Source organism: Olea europaea, chromosome 14 (assembly GCF_002742605.1).
Source record: "Olea europaea var. sylvestris chromosome 14, O_europaea_v1, whole genome shotgun sequence".
NCBI lineage: Eukaryota > Viridiplantae > Streptophyta > Magnoliopsida > Lamiales > Oleaceae > Olea > Olea europaea.
The window spans coordinates 13,276,176-13,292,209 of record NC_036250.1 but is presented as its reverse complement, the minus strand read 5'-3'; the positions used below and the strand labels follow the sequence as shown (position 1 = coordinate 13,292,209).

Here is a 16,034-nt window from a genome sequence, read left to right as displayed (position 1 = left end):
ATTTTGCTTTTCAATATTTGCATTAGCCACGTTCTACGTTAAAGCCAGGATCCTACGAATACGCATAAAAAAAAAATTTAAATTGCTCAGGTAAAAAGGGTAAAAATTAATGTGAAATTTGACATCAAATTGGAAGTGTATAAGAAAACAAAAGGTCAAAAAATAATAATAATAGCACTATCTGTACAGTATTAAACAAAATTAAATATTGTTCCTCACAACAAATAGAACTTTTAAATTTCTTTATCTTCTTTGGCAGCATCTCTATGTAGTCCAGCTTATGAATTAAACAGATGAGTTAGATATAATGATTCCGACCATCAGAAATTTTTCCAGCCTTACCATTTGATTATTATTCAAGATGAAGAACCAAAAAATAAATAAAAATAAAAATGTTCCTAGAGGGTTTGGATTAAAAACTCTACAATCGAAATGACATAAACAAGATTATGGGTTGTTGACCTCGAAATATGTTCCTCCAAGTGGTCAATAGATCTCAATATCTCTCATGCCCACGTAAGCCTTGTTCCTGCACACAAAACAAATTGTTAGCCACACGTGGCCTTTTTCGATGGGTGGAGTTGACCGCTAGCACTTCAATAGTTAAGTCAATTGGATAATTAATTATATGAGTGTGGAAGGGCTCTAGGCTTAAGCCTCCAATGTAAAAATAGGTTCGATTTTGGGAATAATAAAAAGAATAATCATGTCACCCCTCCAATGTAAAAATGGGGTCGATTTCGGGAGTAATAAAAAGAATAATGATATGGCAAAGTTATAATGTTGGAGTCTAAACTTGCATTACCTTCAGAATGACACTAAGTGTGAGCGAAAAAGTAGAAAATGGTGAGTAAGAATCATTGAATGAAGAGACAAGCAACCTCATCCTAACAGCTGGGCCTCTTCTCATAGGCATTCAGTTAGACATAAGCTCAAGTATATCTAATGTTATGACTATTTGCAGCATAGACCTGAAATGTAAGACTAGACTTGACTTGTTAATTGGATAATGTCCATCGAGAAGAGGTACTTCAAGACATTACTTGGGAAGCGAGATCTATTTGCAACACACTTACTGATGGCTACCAAGGGCAAGCTATCGCCTCGTTGTAACTCTTGACAAGTTGACTTGATTTTTGACTATGTTGACAGCTTGTATTCACTTGCAGGGGATATACATGAAAATGACCCAAATAGTATATAACCTTTTCCAAAATGACCTTTGACTTTTTTAGAAATTTGAAACTACCCAAAATATCCTTGAAAAAATTTAACAACCAACCCTTTATATAATAAAAAGTTTCTTTTTTAATCCTTAAAAAATCTAACAAATAATTTTTCTAAAAATTTGTAAAAATTATTAATGAATAATTATAAAATGGAAAAGCCCAAATATAATTGCAGAGTAACATGACAAAAAGGAGTATGTCAAACCTGACATGTTCTACAAGAGGCGCCTCGCGGAAGGGAAGAAAAAGAAACCATTGAGCTCCACCTCTTTTATCTACAAAAATCAGAGGGACGAGCTATGTTGTTTATCCAAGCTTAACGTGGAACCTAACTCATCTTCCAGAAAAAAAGGAGATAAAAAGGGGAAGAAGAGGGTCGAGCCCTCTGAGGGGAAGACCCACAAAAGGAAGTTGGTTATGATTAAGAACGCCAGACCTCCGTCCCCTTCCAAGCGCCAAATGACAATTAATGAGTCGTTAAAGAAACCTACCAAAGTGGAGCCCATTTCCTCCATTAGAACAGTAGAGACGGAGGTGAGCGACGAGGAGGGAGGCCTCATAAAATTGAAGAGAGGCAAGGAGGCCAGCAAGAGCGGCTCTTCAAGTGGCCTTTCAAAAGAGAATGCCCAAAATTTCCTAGGTGGCAGGTCTGACGAGATCATCCCTGCAATTTTGGAAATGCTCCCCGTCGAGGTCTAAGCGGCTCCAAGGATCCATCACAAGTATTGAAGCGATAAGTATTCATCCTATGTCAATACTTACTACTCGATCTTAGATGCTGGCCTTGCCCTACAAGCTTGCTCACAAGGCTTCTTCTTAAATGTCCAAAATGGACATGAGGAGGTTGTAGAGGCCGAATAAAGAGTTTAGCCAAAAGGCGGAGGCTAAAAGGCTCAGAGCTGAGGTTTCTACCGCTGATAAGGTTATCGAGGCCTTCAGGATGAAGCATGCAAAGGCTGAGTCGAAGATTGGATTTCTTAATGTTGAGAATGAAGAGATGAAGAAGGAAGTCCATATTTGCAAAGCCAAGATGAAAGCCATGACGAAACGGGTTGAAAACTCTGAAAACCTACGGAAGATAGGTTTTCGTCGGCCCTGGAGGTGGCCAATAAAGAGAAAGTGGAGCTACGGCTCAAGTAAATGAGCTAACTACTAAGGTCACCAACCTAAGGCAACGGTTGAGTGGGATAGGGGAGGCGGCTGTGAACAGCATGACGACTTCAGCTTATACTGGAGAAAGGTCGCATACGATTAAGTTTTTGGGAGGATTGCCGAGCTGCATCCCCACGTAGATCTGTCAACCGTTAAGAAGGAGTTCTTTCCAGGCGAGCCATCCACCCCTATAGATGATGCTGACAGCTCAGATGGCGAGGAGAGTAACGCTAAGCTTCAGCAGGATGAAGTTGTTCCATAGAACTTGCCCCAGTTTTCTTGCTCAACATTGTAGTAGCTAGCTTTCTTTGTAATGAATTCATTTTGTTTAATGAGATTAGTCCTTTTTAAAGAATGTTTCGATGCGATTACTTTAAAGCTGGTGCGAGCCCTTTGTGATTTAAACATAGCGTATGAAATATTCATGATTAACTTGAATATTGTATAATAAATTTGCATATGAGCTCGTCATAATTGATAAAAAAACACGTGCTCGCCATAATTGATTAAAATCTAATTCAATATATGGGCTCATCATAATTGATTTAAATCTGATCAAACATATGGGCTTGCCATAATTGATTTGCTTTTGAGCTTGTCATAATTGATTAACACCTGATTGAATATATGGGCTCGCCATAATTGATTAAAATTTGACCAACCATATGGGCTTGCCATTATTGAGTAACATCAACATCTGATTAAATATATGGGCTCACCATAATTGATTAAAATTTGATCAAACATAGAGGCTTGCCATAATTGATTTGCATATGAGCTCGTCATAATTGATTAAAACATATAGGCTCGCCATAATTGAATTTGCATATGAGCTCATCATAATTGATTAAAACATAACGGCTTGCCATAATTGAATTGAACTTAGTTGGAATGTTGTATGAGCTTGTCATAACTTAATCTTATGCATTGGCTCGCCATACTTAAAACTCGATGCAACTTATGGGCTCATAGTAGGGATCTATTTGGGAGATGGCATTAAGCATAGCATTTTATTAACAAAAGGCACATAAAAGTTGACAATCCAAACATGATAAGGCAAGCACCTACTAATAGTACATTCTCAAATGCTCGAGGTTCCATGGGTGAGGTTGTACCTTTCCTTTTGGATTTTCGATCCTAAAAATTTCCGACCTCAACTCGATTGATATGCAATAGGGCCCTCAGTTCGGACCCAATGTGCCTAAACCTGGCTCCTTTGGAGGAGAAGAAAACTTTTTTTAATACTAGATAGCCCCTTTGAAAGGACTTCCTTTTTACCTTCGCATTGTAGTACCTGGTCATCTTTCGTTGGTAGGAAGCCTATCTTACTTGGGAGTCATCCCTCATTTCTTCAAGGGAATCCAACTTGCACCGTCGTATCTTATCACTAGGTATATCGTTGAAGTGTAGGCGACGGGGTGAGGGCAGCCTTATGCCTACAGAACTTATGGCTTCTATGCCATAGGCCATGGAGAAGAGTTTTTGTCGTTGCGGTTTAGCTGATAGTGTGGATTGCCCATAGAACATGGGAGGGCTCGTCCTCCCATGTCCCTTTCGAAGCATCAAGCTTCTTCTTCAAGATTAGGTTGATGATTTTGTTGACTGCATCTACCTGACCATTTGCTTGGGGTGATGGGGAGAAGAAAAATGTTTTTTAATCCCCAATTTTCAACATAAATCCCTATCTTTCTTGTTGACGAATTGCCTTCCGTGTGAACTTGGAGGTGTTGGCTTTAGTGATTTTTGCCAGAGGTTCAGTCTCGACCCACTTAATGAAGTAATCAACGACGACAATAGCATAGCTGGCACTTTCCTTTCCTTTTGAAAAGGGGCCTATGAGGTTTATCCCTCGTGCGGTGAACGACCAAGGGCTTGATACCATAATCAGTTCCTAAGATGACTGCCTTTGACTGGTGGAGAAGCTCTAGCATTTGTCGCATTTCTTTACAAATTGTATAAAGTCCTTCTTAAGTATTGGCCAATAGTACCATTGTCTTACACCTTATGTGCTAGTGTCGTGCCGCTAATGTGATTGCCATAGATCCCTTTGGGAATCTCAAGCAGAAAATAATTTGTCTCTTCTCCGCCGGTGCATCGTAGGAGTGGTGATGAGAAACTTCTCGTAAAGCACTCCGTCTTAAATCATGTAGTGGGCGACAGATTACACACTTATTCAGCCCACAAAACATGACTAAATGTTGATGAAATTAATTGAATATGGCTTGATTTTATGCAATTTTATTTTGTAATACCATACTGATGGATGTGACGGAACTCAAGAGAAAAGATGCGAAAAAGGGGCCAAATCAAAAGAAAACAAAAGTTCAGGGACTAAAGTGTAAATAATTGAAAGTTGACCCAAAGGACAAATCTAGAATGTGGATGCGCTAAGTACCACTTCGGTGATAGTATGAGGCATTAGAAGATGGAAATTGGAGAAAAGGGACCAAGATAAAAAAAATAAAAGTTTCGAGACCAACATGTAAATAATCAAAAGATGAACCGGAGGTACAAACGAAGAAGTGAAAGACTCAAGGACCAATTTGTGAAAGAATTGAAGTCTTGGGAAAAGAAAGAATGAGAAAAGAAGTCCTAAAACGCGAGATTGGAAATCGGGGACCAAAACACTAATTATGAAGAAAATTGGCTAACCATCCAGTCGCATGGTTAGAACCAACATCTGGCCAGGTGTGGTGTTTAGAAAAAAATGGCACCATGGTTTGATCCATGCGGTCGCATGGTAGAACTTGGGCGTGCGATTCTCCAATTTTCCTTTTGCATGCAAACTCTTATAGAAACCTAATCGAGATGTAGTATAATAACCTGAGAACCATCATAACTAGGGGAGAATGCTTGGAAGAGGGAAAAAAAAGACATTAGAGGAGATTCTACACCACAATCACGAAGAGAAATGTGAAGATCAACGGGATTACACGCCAAACCTTACATCGGCGATGTCGTTTCTTAAAGTTATTGTGTGTTTTGCTACTTTATCCATGCTATGCTAGGTTTTCATGTACTAGGAGATCGATGAACCTTGTGATGTAACTTTTTAATTTCTATTTTTGCAATTTTGATGTCAAAACACGTTTTTGAATTTTGAATGATTTATATAGAATTAATTATTTCTATAATTATGTGCACGTAATTGTGTGAGTGTGATGAGTTATTTCATGCATTCAAGAGAATGAGTTCGAGAGGGTATAAATCATCGTAGAGTCGGATAGGGGATAGAGATACAACGCTATGCCTTGCGTGAATCATTAATTACTTACAAAATCACATGCATTCTTGTATATTTGCAGCCGTCATAGAGATATAGGTTGATGGTATATGAGAGTAGGTTCTACTTTACTCGAGAGATACCGTTGGATAGATTTAAGGGCATTGATTCTTCAAAAATTCAATGTGTTGTCAATTTGTGAAACTATGGTTAAAAGTGAATAATGCTTGGGGATTCGTGATCTTAGTACACTTTACATTTATTAATTACATCTATCTTGCAGTCAAAACGTCAATTTGCATTATAGTGCATCAAATTCGCATACAATTGCATAGTCTAGGTTAAGGTTAATCAATTCATAATTTTTCAGTTGAATTATTTGGTTTTGATTAAGGCCGAGTTAGATAAAATTAAACTACTCAATCTCCCTGGGGGATAACATTCAGACTCTAATTTCCACTTTATTACTTATCGCACAATCGTACACTTGTAGAATCAAATCAAAAGAATAATTTTGTGAACAAATTTTTGACGTCATTGCCAGAAATTAAGTATTCATTTAATTTTATTTACCTTGTCACTAATTCGAACATTATTTTGTGTATTAATTGTTTTATTTTATTTTATTTTATTTTTATTTTTATTTTGTTTTACCATTTCAATTTTATATTTTTTAGTATCTAAGTGCTACTACTAATTTTCTTGCAAATTTGCATGTCAAGATTGATTGGAGGAGAATTAATTCTAGCTAATCCAGAAATTGAGCGAACTTTTCATTGAATGTAAATGGAAACTAGAAAAGCACAACACCACCAACAAATAGCTAACGTGTAGAATAATCTCATTTTTCAAGCCAATGAAAAGGGACAGTGGATAAAGATAACATGTTTGTAGAAGATTTCAAGACTCCTCAAATAATTCAAATCCAATCCAACATCGTGTATTCATCATTTGGGCAGCCTAACTTCCAATTGAAAATCAATGTCATACAACTGTTTCAAAATGGACATCAATTTTATAACAGAGCTGAAGAAAACATACACACGCAATGTCTCTCGAATGTTGGAGATGTATCAACACTTCAAATATCAGGGGATCACAGACGATATTATCAGATTGTGGCTGTTTCACAAAATCAATTCAAATAATTTGAAATACATAATCGAGCAGAGGATTGAAGCATGCGTACTCTTGGATATACACAAAGGAGATTATGAGTGCGGAAGATTTTGACATCCTTTGCATGAACATCCATTGGAAGGTAAATTCCATAAGCCCTAACCCTTCAATCAAGAACGTTTACTCAACCCGTGCCCCTTCTCCACTACCTTCGATCCACCAATTCCACCTCCATCTCAACTCCAAACCACCACCAAATGTTGAAGAAAAATACAAGAATGATGTCTAGAACTTAAACGAAAACACAGAGAGAAATAGAAAGGGAATGTAAAAGGAAAGGACAATAGCAAGAAAATGGAGGAGAGATGCCACTCAAACAGGCTGTGGACAGTTCTAAACAGGGATTCTCGATGGGGAAAGACCTAAAAGGAGAGGAAAGGAATGGGAATCCAAAGTAAACGACTTTGTTTTAGCCCCAAAGGGGAAAACAAGGGAATTAATGATGTAAATAGTAACTTAACATGCATCCATAGAAACAATACCAAAATGGAGTGCCTCTTAATATACAAGGATGAAATCACACCGATTCTGTCAGTTGGATACAACCCATTATTACATCTAAACACATGATCCTATTCTGATCTCATTGAACATTGTTTAATGGTCATCTAGCATTGCTAGTGAAGAGAGGACACCAATACAATATGAAGTATCATCTTTCCGATAGTGGCCTAGAGGTTTTTACTGGTGCCAGTTCCACAATTCAGGCATTGTTCGTAGTTTCAATTTTTAAATAAACAAGTCCTCCTTAATAGATTTATAGACTTTATCTATGCTTTTGAAGTTTGTAATAAAATCAGTTTCAATATCATAATTACGTTATGGAGATAACACCAAAACTTAAATCTTATTTACCTATTTATATAAAGTTATTTTTAAATTTTGTACAGATAACATCTTTTAAAAACTTGAAATTAAAGTCAAATGAATTTTTATTTTTTTATTATTTTTTTAAATCCTAATAGGCTAAAGTCAAATAAAAGACTCATAAAAAAAAAACATCCATGGAAGATGAAAGAAATGAAAGATAAAATTTAGCTGTTAAGGAATTGAAAAAGAAAAAAAAAAAAAAAAAGGTCTGGGCACAAAGGGAGACATTTTGCCCGAGCTTCAAGCCTAAGCGGGCACCGCCTAAGTGAGCTATTTAGAACACTGTTCTCGATCAGTCAAGGAATTCACAAGAACATAAAATAAAACAAGTTCGCCTGTTTATCTTTATTATATATGAACACATCAACAGCAGATGGCCATATGATGCTGCATGTTAACTAAACACAACTGGACGTGATTGAAAAAGTAGAGACCACCAATCATGACATGAAATGCATATTCGACTATGGCCTAACACCATCAGGAGCCAGTTAGAGATGATAAAATAACTCTGATAGAACCGAAAGGATAACTAAATCATCTTAGAACATAGTTAATGAACCATGAAAATAAGTACGCAAGTAATTGGATAATGAACTGCATGTAGCCTACAGCAGTCAGATGTAGGAAACAAACCTCAAATAAAAATAAAAACAAGTATCCGTTAACAACAAAATCATAGGACGAAGACCTAAGACATCCTCTGAGCAGCCTCCTTGGCAAGAATCCTTTCTTTTGCCTTCGCCTTAGCTTGGGATTTTGAGCCCATAACTCCACCTCCCCACTTCTTCCTAGTCTCTTCATATTTATCATTGAAGTTTGCCTAAAATTAACAGCAAAAATATTCACCCTTAACTTCCCCCCTCAAAATTAAATGTATCGCACAACATAAAGAATAACCCTGACAATGTGTGGATAGGTATTTGGATTCCAAAAATATAAATAACACACTACCTTAATAGCCTCCAAAATCTTGCTGAACTCCAACTTATCTTCATTCTTTACTGAGGTCAAGCACAAGGCTGATGCTGTCTTCTTATGGACAATCTGCAAGGTGGCATAAAATAAACAAGTTAAATTGATCTCAAATTACCAAAACACTATTTGAGACCAAGAGACAAATCCACTTACAGTTCCCAATCTTGCCTTTCCCTTCACAATGCAATAAGGGATTTCCATCTTCCTGCACAATGCTGGGAGCCACACAACCAACTCAATGGGATCCACATCATGAGCAATAACCACCAGCTGTGCTTTATTCTGCAAGAAAAAATTGATTAGATAAGTTATCAGGATAAACCCCAAGGGAACTAGTCATTGTGTAAATATGTAGAGAAGTTAACCTGCTCAATCAGATAGGTGATATGGTTGAGACCATACTTCACAATAATAGGCTTCTTAACCTCTGGAGTTTTGCCTTCAGCCTCAGCCTGAGCTCTTTTCAAAAGGCGCTCTTTCTTTTCAGCTCTATCCTCAGGCCTGTATTTGAGAAGCATCTTAAACAGACTCGTTGCTACACATTAACAATGAATTTAATCAATATTAGAAGTGTCTCGGATAAATTTCTAGTAGAATGAAAACATTTCATTTCACATTGAAGAATGTTAAACCAACCTAAAGTATAAAAAAAGAAGAAGCTTGAATTAGCATAAATTAAACAAGGTTGGACGAACCACTCTTGAACTGTTGATTCTAAACACACTATACAAAACAATCAGATAAATAGCTTCAATTCACTTTTCTGTTTTATAGCAGAAAACTCCAATTAGTCCAAAGAGCTAAAAAAATGATTGGATGAACCGCAGATTGTCATACACAAGCAATATAACCAGATATCTATTAGATATCAACTAAACATCCACAAAACACAGCGTTTGCAGCATTTTCAATATGCTCATCTCTTACATAACAGCCTCAGTAAATTTGATGACAAAATCAAAATTTCGGGAGTTTCTGCCTAAGCATTAGACATGTACATGAACAACAATAAATAGTTCAAGGAGACGAACCCCCAAATTCAGGCATACCGCTATATCAAGGATCAAAGGTTTCCAAATAAATATACCATTGTATGAGCACCACACAGGTCCCAATTCAGAAAAACAAATTATATGTCAAGGGCAATCGAATCCAGATTGACCAAAAGCTATAAACTACCTAAAGAAAACAGAAGAAACGGAATAAATAGAATAGCAGAGTAATCACCGGAAAAGGGAGAAAACCTAACCTAAGCAACAAAGAAATACAGAAAACAACATATATAGAATCAGCATTTCAGAAGAAATAATAAAAGAAACAACATGAACAAACAGCGAACAAATGCAATGACAAAATAATTTAAAAGATATTAAACCGACCAAGGTTCTTATCCAAAGTTTTGGAGAACTGGTGAATTGGCGGAGGCACCTTGAGGCGCTGCTTCAATATCATCTTTTTCCTTTGGATTCGAACCACCTGCGGCCATTTCACGAAGCGATGAAGATCCTTCTTCGGCGGCAGAGCTCCGCCGATCCCAAACTGTTTCGGTCGCTTCTCGAACAGCGGATTCACCACCTTCTCCACCTTCTTCTTCGCCGGAAGCTTCGTTCCCTTCTTTGGAGCCTGCAAATAACATTTTTTTTTTTTCAAAAGCACATCGGAATGAAAAAAGAAAAATCCTATATCAATGAAAACCCAGACAGGAAGATGAAATTATAGATCTCCTACCATTTTTCTCCGATTAGTGATCTGGAACTAGATAGGCGCAGGCAATGTTAAAACCCTAATATAAGGTCTGCTCTGCCGAGGAGATCATTGAAAATGACTCAATAACCATGTGCATTTTCAAACTAACCTTGGACAAGTTTTTAGGGGCCACAAAAAAAAAAAAAAAAAAAAAAAAAAAAAAAAAAAAAATTATTTAAAAAATCAACAAAAAAAAAAAAAAAAAAAAAAAAAAAAAATTATTTTAAAGATCAAAATTTCAAAATACCCTCATACGGTCACTTTTCTATTTGCTTATACTTGACCAAAATCAAGGAAAAGCTACGATTAGTTTTCAGTCGGTTAGAAACGTTTTCAGTTTATCTCCGACGACTTTCTTCTTGTTAAGGTAAGTTTCAAGTTGTTAATTAACTAGATTAATGTTTAGATTTTTATATTGTGTGTGAATGTTGAATTTGTGGAGATTTTTGTAATGCATTATTGGTTATGTAGGTGTCTAAGTATGAATATGGATCTAAATTGAAGAATAATAGGTAGATTTTGAGATTTGCAAGCTTTTCTGATCGAAAATGGAGATTTTTCGACGAGAAAAGCTTAAAAAACTGCTACATTTTGGGAAAAACCCCTGGTTGTTAAACAGTTGGGTTAACAGCCGGGGTGATTAACAGTCCGCCCATTATTTGGGCTAACTGTTTAGTCAGCCCATTGACTGTTAAGCGGGCCGACTGTTACAGTCGGCTTGTTGCCTTTAGTTTTTTTATTATCTTTTTTCTTACATATATTTAAGAATTTCATTTTAAATAATTTTAATTGTTAGTTTTTAATAAATAATAATTTACTTATTTGTCAAATTTAAATAAAATTTTTAATTTAAATTTTAATTTGAATATTTAATTTTATTTCCTAATTTTTGATAAATAATAATTTTCATTCTCAAATTTAATTAATTTTTATAATTGTAATATTTAATAATTCTTTTAATTTTAAATTTAAATTTCATATTTAATTTTATGAATAGTCTTTTATAAATAATATTTTTTCGTTAATCGAATATCATCAATTTTTGTCATTGTAATTTTGAATAATTATTTAATTTTAAATTTCATTTTATTTTTATTAATAATTTTTTATAAATAATAATCTTTTCGTTAATTGAATTTCATTAGTTCTTGTAATTGTAATTTTGAATAATTATTTAATTTTTAAATTTTATATTTAATTTTATTAATTGTTTTTTAGAAATAATATTCTTTTCGTTCATCGAATTTAATTAATTTTTGTAATTGTAATTTTTAATAATTATTTAAATTCCATATTTATTTTTATTAATTATTTTTTATAAATAATATTCTTTTCATTTATCGAATTTAATTAATTTTTGTAATTGTAATTTTTAATAATTATTTAATTTTAAATTTAAATTTCATATTTAACTTTATTAATTGTTTTTTATAAATAATATTCTTTTCATTCTCGAATTTAATTAATTTTTATAATTGTAATATTTAAATTTTAAATTTAAATTTCAAATTTAGTTTTATTAATATTTTTTATAAATAATATTCTTTTCGTTAATCAAATTTCATTAATTTTTGTCATTGTAATTTTGAATAATTATTTATTTGAATTTCATTTTTATTTTTATTAATAGTTTTTTATAAATGATATTCTTTTCATTAATCGAATTTCATTAATTATTGTCATCGTAATTTTGAATAATTATTTAATTTTAAATTTTATATTTAATTTTATTAATTTTTTTTTAGAAATAATATTCTTTCGTTCATCAAATTTAATTAATTTTTGTAATTTTAATTTTTAATAATTATTTAATGTTAAATTTAAATTTCACATTTATTTTTATTAATTATTTTTTTAATAATATTCTTTTTTGTTTATCAAATTTAATTAAATTTTGTAATTATAATTTTTAATAATTATTTAATTTTAAATTTAAATTTCATATTTAATTTTATTAATTATTTTTATAAATAATATTCTTTTCGTTCATAGAATTTAATTAATTTTTGTAATTGTAATTTTAATAATTATTTAAATTCCATATTTATTTTTATTAATTATTTTTTATAAATAATATTCTTTTCGTTTATCGAATTTAATTAATTTTTGTAATTGTAATTTTTAATAATTAGTTAATTTTAATTTTAAATTTCATATTTAACTTTATTAATTGTTTTTTATAAATAATATTCTTTTCATTCTCGAATTTAATTAATTTTTATAATTGTAATATTTAAATTTAAAATTTAAATTTCATATTTAGTTTTATTAATATTTTTTATAAATAATATTCTTTTCGTTAATCGAATTTCATTAATTTTTGTCATTGTAATTTTGAATAATTATTTATTTGAATTTCATTTTTATTTTTATTAATAGTTTTTTATAAATGATATTCTTTTCATTAATCGAATTTCATTAATTATTGTCATCGTAATTTTGAATAATTATTTAATTTTAAATTTTATATTTAATTTTATTAATTTTTTTTTAGAAATAATATTCTTTCGTTCATCAAATTTAATTAATTTTTGTAATTTTAATTTTTAATAATTATTTAATGTTAAATTTAAATTTCACATTTATTTTTATTAATTATTTTTTTAATAATATTCTTTTTTGTTTATCAAATTTAATTAAATTTTGTAATTATAATTTTTAATAATTATTTAATTTTAAATTTAAATTTCATATTTAATTTTATTAATTATTTTTATAAATAATATTATTTTCGTTCATAGAATTTAATTAATTTTTGTAATTGTAATTTTAATAATTAATTAATTTTAAATTTAAATTTTGCATTTATTTTTATTAATAGTTTTTGATAAATAATATTCTTTTCATTCATCGGATTTAATTAATTTTTGTAATTTTAATTTTTAATAATTATTTAATTTTAAATTTAAATTTCGTATTTATTTTATTAATAGGTTTTGATAAATAATATTCTTTTCGTTCATCGAATTTAATTAATTTTTGTAATTGTAATTTTTAATAATTATTTAATGTTAAATTTAAATTTCATATTTATTTTTATTAATTATTTTTTAGAAATAATATTCTTTTCGTTAATCAAATTTAATTAATTTTTGTAATTGTAATTTTTAATAATAATTTAATTTTAAATTTAAGTTTCATATTTATTTTTGTTAATTGTTTCTTATAAATAATATTCTTTTCATTCATCAGATTTATTTAATTTTTGTAATTGTAATTTTAGTATTTATTTTTATTAATAGTTTTTGATAAATAATATTCTTTTCGTTAATCGAATTTACTTAATTTTTGTAATTGTAATTTTAAATAATTCTTTAAATTTTAATGTTAATTTTACTACTTATTATCTTCTTTTGGTATTAGGGAAAAAATTGACATTATTGAGAATAGGGTAAAATATTTCACATTATTAATGATTGTAATTATTATGAATCTGCGTGTTGCATATTGTAGTTACAATTTCGTTCGCTTAATTTTCTGTTATTATACTTATTCTATTGTCTCTTTTGCAATGTTCTAGCACTTTGAATTTTTACAGGGATGGATTATCATATCGACACAGAGTTGAGACAGATGCCAAGCAAAACTACGTGGAATAGTAGCTTTGACAGTTTTACTACGGTGTTAGAGCTGCTCAATGATCAGCATGCTGATATACTGTGCCAGTCTTTCATGTGTCCCTTGTACTCGTTGAAAGGTCTGCAGTACTCGGGTCAGATTATTGATGCACTTCTATATCGATTGCTAAGTCCAGTTGACGGCGATGCCCTCTACTTCGCAATCAGGGGCAAAGTTGCCAGTTTTTCGATGTTCGAGTTTTCCTTGATCACGGGATTAAAGATTATGGGCGTGACACAGCTGGTGACGGGACTCAGAAAAGAAATAGACTGCATGACACTTACTTTCAGGGATAGGGGAGTGTGCTTCTACCACAGCTAATCAATGCAATTAGAATGTGTGACCAGATGTTAGACAGATTGAAGTTAGGCATGGTCTACATCATTGAGAGCGTGTTACGATGTCACCACAAGAAGACTGCGATCAACCCCTTCCATCTGGAGATTGCTGATGATATCAATCGTTTCAACGACTATCCGTGGGGCCGGAGATGTTTTGAGGATCTCGTACACATCTTCACTGGATCGCACTCGAAGCCCAAGGGGGCCATGCGCAAGTATGACACTTATGGATTGCCCCCGACGATGCAGGTACATGATTAACATAATCAATGTTTAATTATTTTTCCTATTGAATTTGTATATAATAATTGTATGTGTTACAGATTTGGAATATAAGTGGAATCGGAATGGACGAATCCCCATAACCATTGAATAAATATCTCAGTTGCATATCGTATTGAGAAGAATCAACATTTAGCTTATTTTGCAAATCCTGGTACACTTCCGCATATGATGTACTCTCTATTACAGGAATTGCAATACAACCACATACATTACTCGTCCATCTCCATTCCCATCTATTTTTCTTATTCAGTTCGAAATCATCGAAATAACTGACTGGGATTATCATATCTGCATGACGATATAGAATTTTTAAATCAATTACAATAATAAAAATTCAGATATTTATTTATTTAATCAACTTGCAATTAAAATTATAAGACAATTGTCAAAATAGAAATTAATAATAAAAAAATTCGTAAAATAATTAGGAAAACCAGCCGACTGTAGGCTGTTTTATAGCCGACAGTCGACTTAAATAGCCGACTGTCAGTCGGCTGTTAATTAGAAACAGCCGACTATCACGTCGGCTGTTTAACAGTCGACTAACAGTAGACAGTTGGCTGTCTAACAGCCATTTGTCGCTGTTAGACAGTCTTATGACAGTCAACTATCGACTGTAGGCTGTTAGACAGTCTTATGACAGTCGACTATCTGCTATCTAACAGTCTTTGTTAACATCCCATAGTTGATTGCCGGACTGTTTATTTTGCGTATGACTTTTTATTTTTTATGGTTCTAAAGAAAAAAATTATAGAAATGTTAAAAAAAATATCTACTAACTACTGTATTATTTAACTACTTAAACGTACACTAATTTATTGAAATCGAAATTAAGCATTTACAAATATACTTATCGATTTGAAGTAATTGATCTGGAAAAAATTCTGGTTTTGGCGTTTGAAAGTTTTTTTATATTTTAAGGTTCAAGCAGATGAAAAATGAGAGTTTTTCTGTATTTGAAGCTCATTCTACAGTTTTATAAATGGGGAAGTGTTTGACTTTCAATTATTAACTAAAAGGGTAATAACGTCTTTTAAATTATCTAATATTTTGTAATTATATAATATATTTAAGGGTATCTTTGTCTTTTACCATTCAAGAGGTTAATGTGATAATTTTCAAGTTTTTAAAAATCAAAGTGGAAATAAAAACATTTGATTAGGTCAATTTTAAAAGTACCCCCTGCTCCGCCTCACACACTCACCCACAAGTAAAATTAAGGTTTTGATATACCGAGCCTTTTTATAAGAAACGATTTTTTTAGGCCTTCAGCAATATTTTTAAATTTTTAAAGGGTGATTTAGCCCCCGTTTGGCCCACTTTTTGAAATAAAAATCTGTGACTTAGTGTTTTTTTTGAAAAAATTTCGATTTACGCGTAATATTATTTTATGGAAGATTGTATAATTGAAAT

At 31.9% G+C, this 16,034-nt stretch overlaps 1 protein-coding gene across 1 annotated transcript; it reads right to left on the bottom strand.

The window, feature by feature from the left end:
* Window positions 1-8,149: 8,149 nt before the first annotated feature.
* On the bottom strand, window positions 8,150-10,502 carry LOC111409232 (60S ribosomal protein L7a-1-like). The gene is made up of 6 exons (XM_023039243.1): window positions 10,360-10,502; window positions 10,011-10,254; window positions 8,997-9,166; window positions 8,785-8,913; window positions 8,608-8,700; window positions 8,150-8,476 (listed from the first exon to the last, which is right to left on the bottom strand). The coding sequence occupies exons 1-6, from the start codon at window positions 10,360-10,362 to the stop codon at window positions 8,345-8,347; spliced, it is 771 nt and encodes a 256-aa protein (XP_022895011.1). The 5' UTR covers window positions 10,363-10,502; the 3' UTR covers window positions 8,150-8,344.
* Window positions 10,503-16,034: the final 5,532 nt, after the last annotated feature.

Excerpts from the sequence above, each read along its gene's own strand:
- LOC111409232 (XM_023039243.1), bottom strand. Across the intron at positions 8,914-8,996 it reads TCACCTATCTGATTGAGCAG|AATAAAGCACAGCTGGTGGT; the intron begins GTTAACTTCTCT and ends TTTTTCTTGCAG. Across the intron at positions 8,477-8,607 it reads AGATTTTGGAGGCTATTAAG|GCAAACTTCAATGATAAATA; the intron begins GTAGTGTGTTAT and ends TGTTAATTTTAG.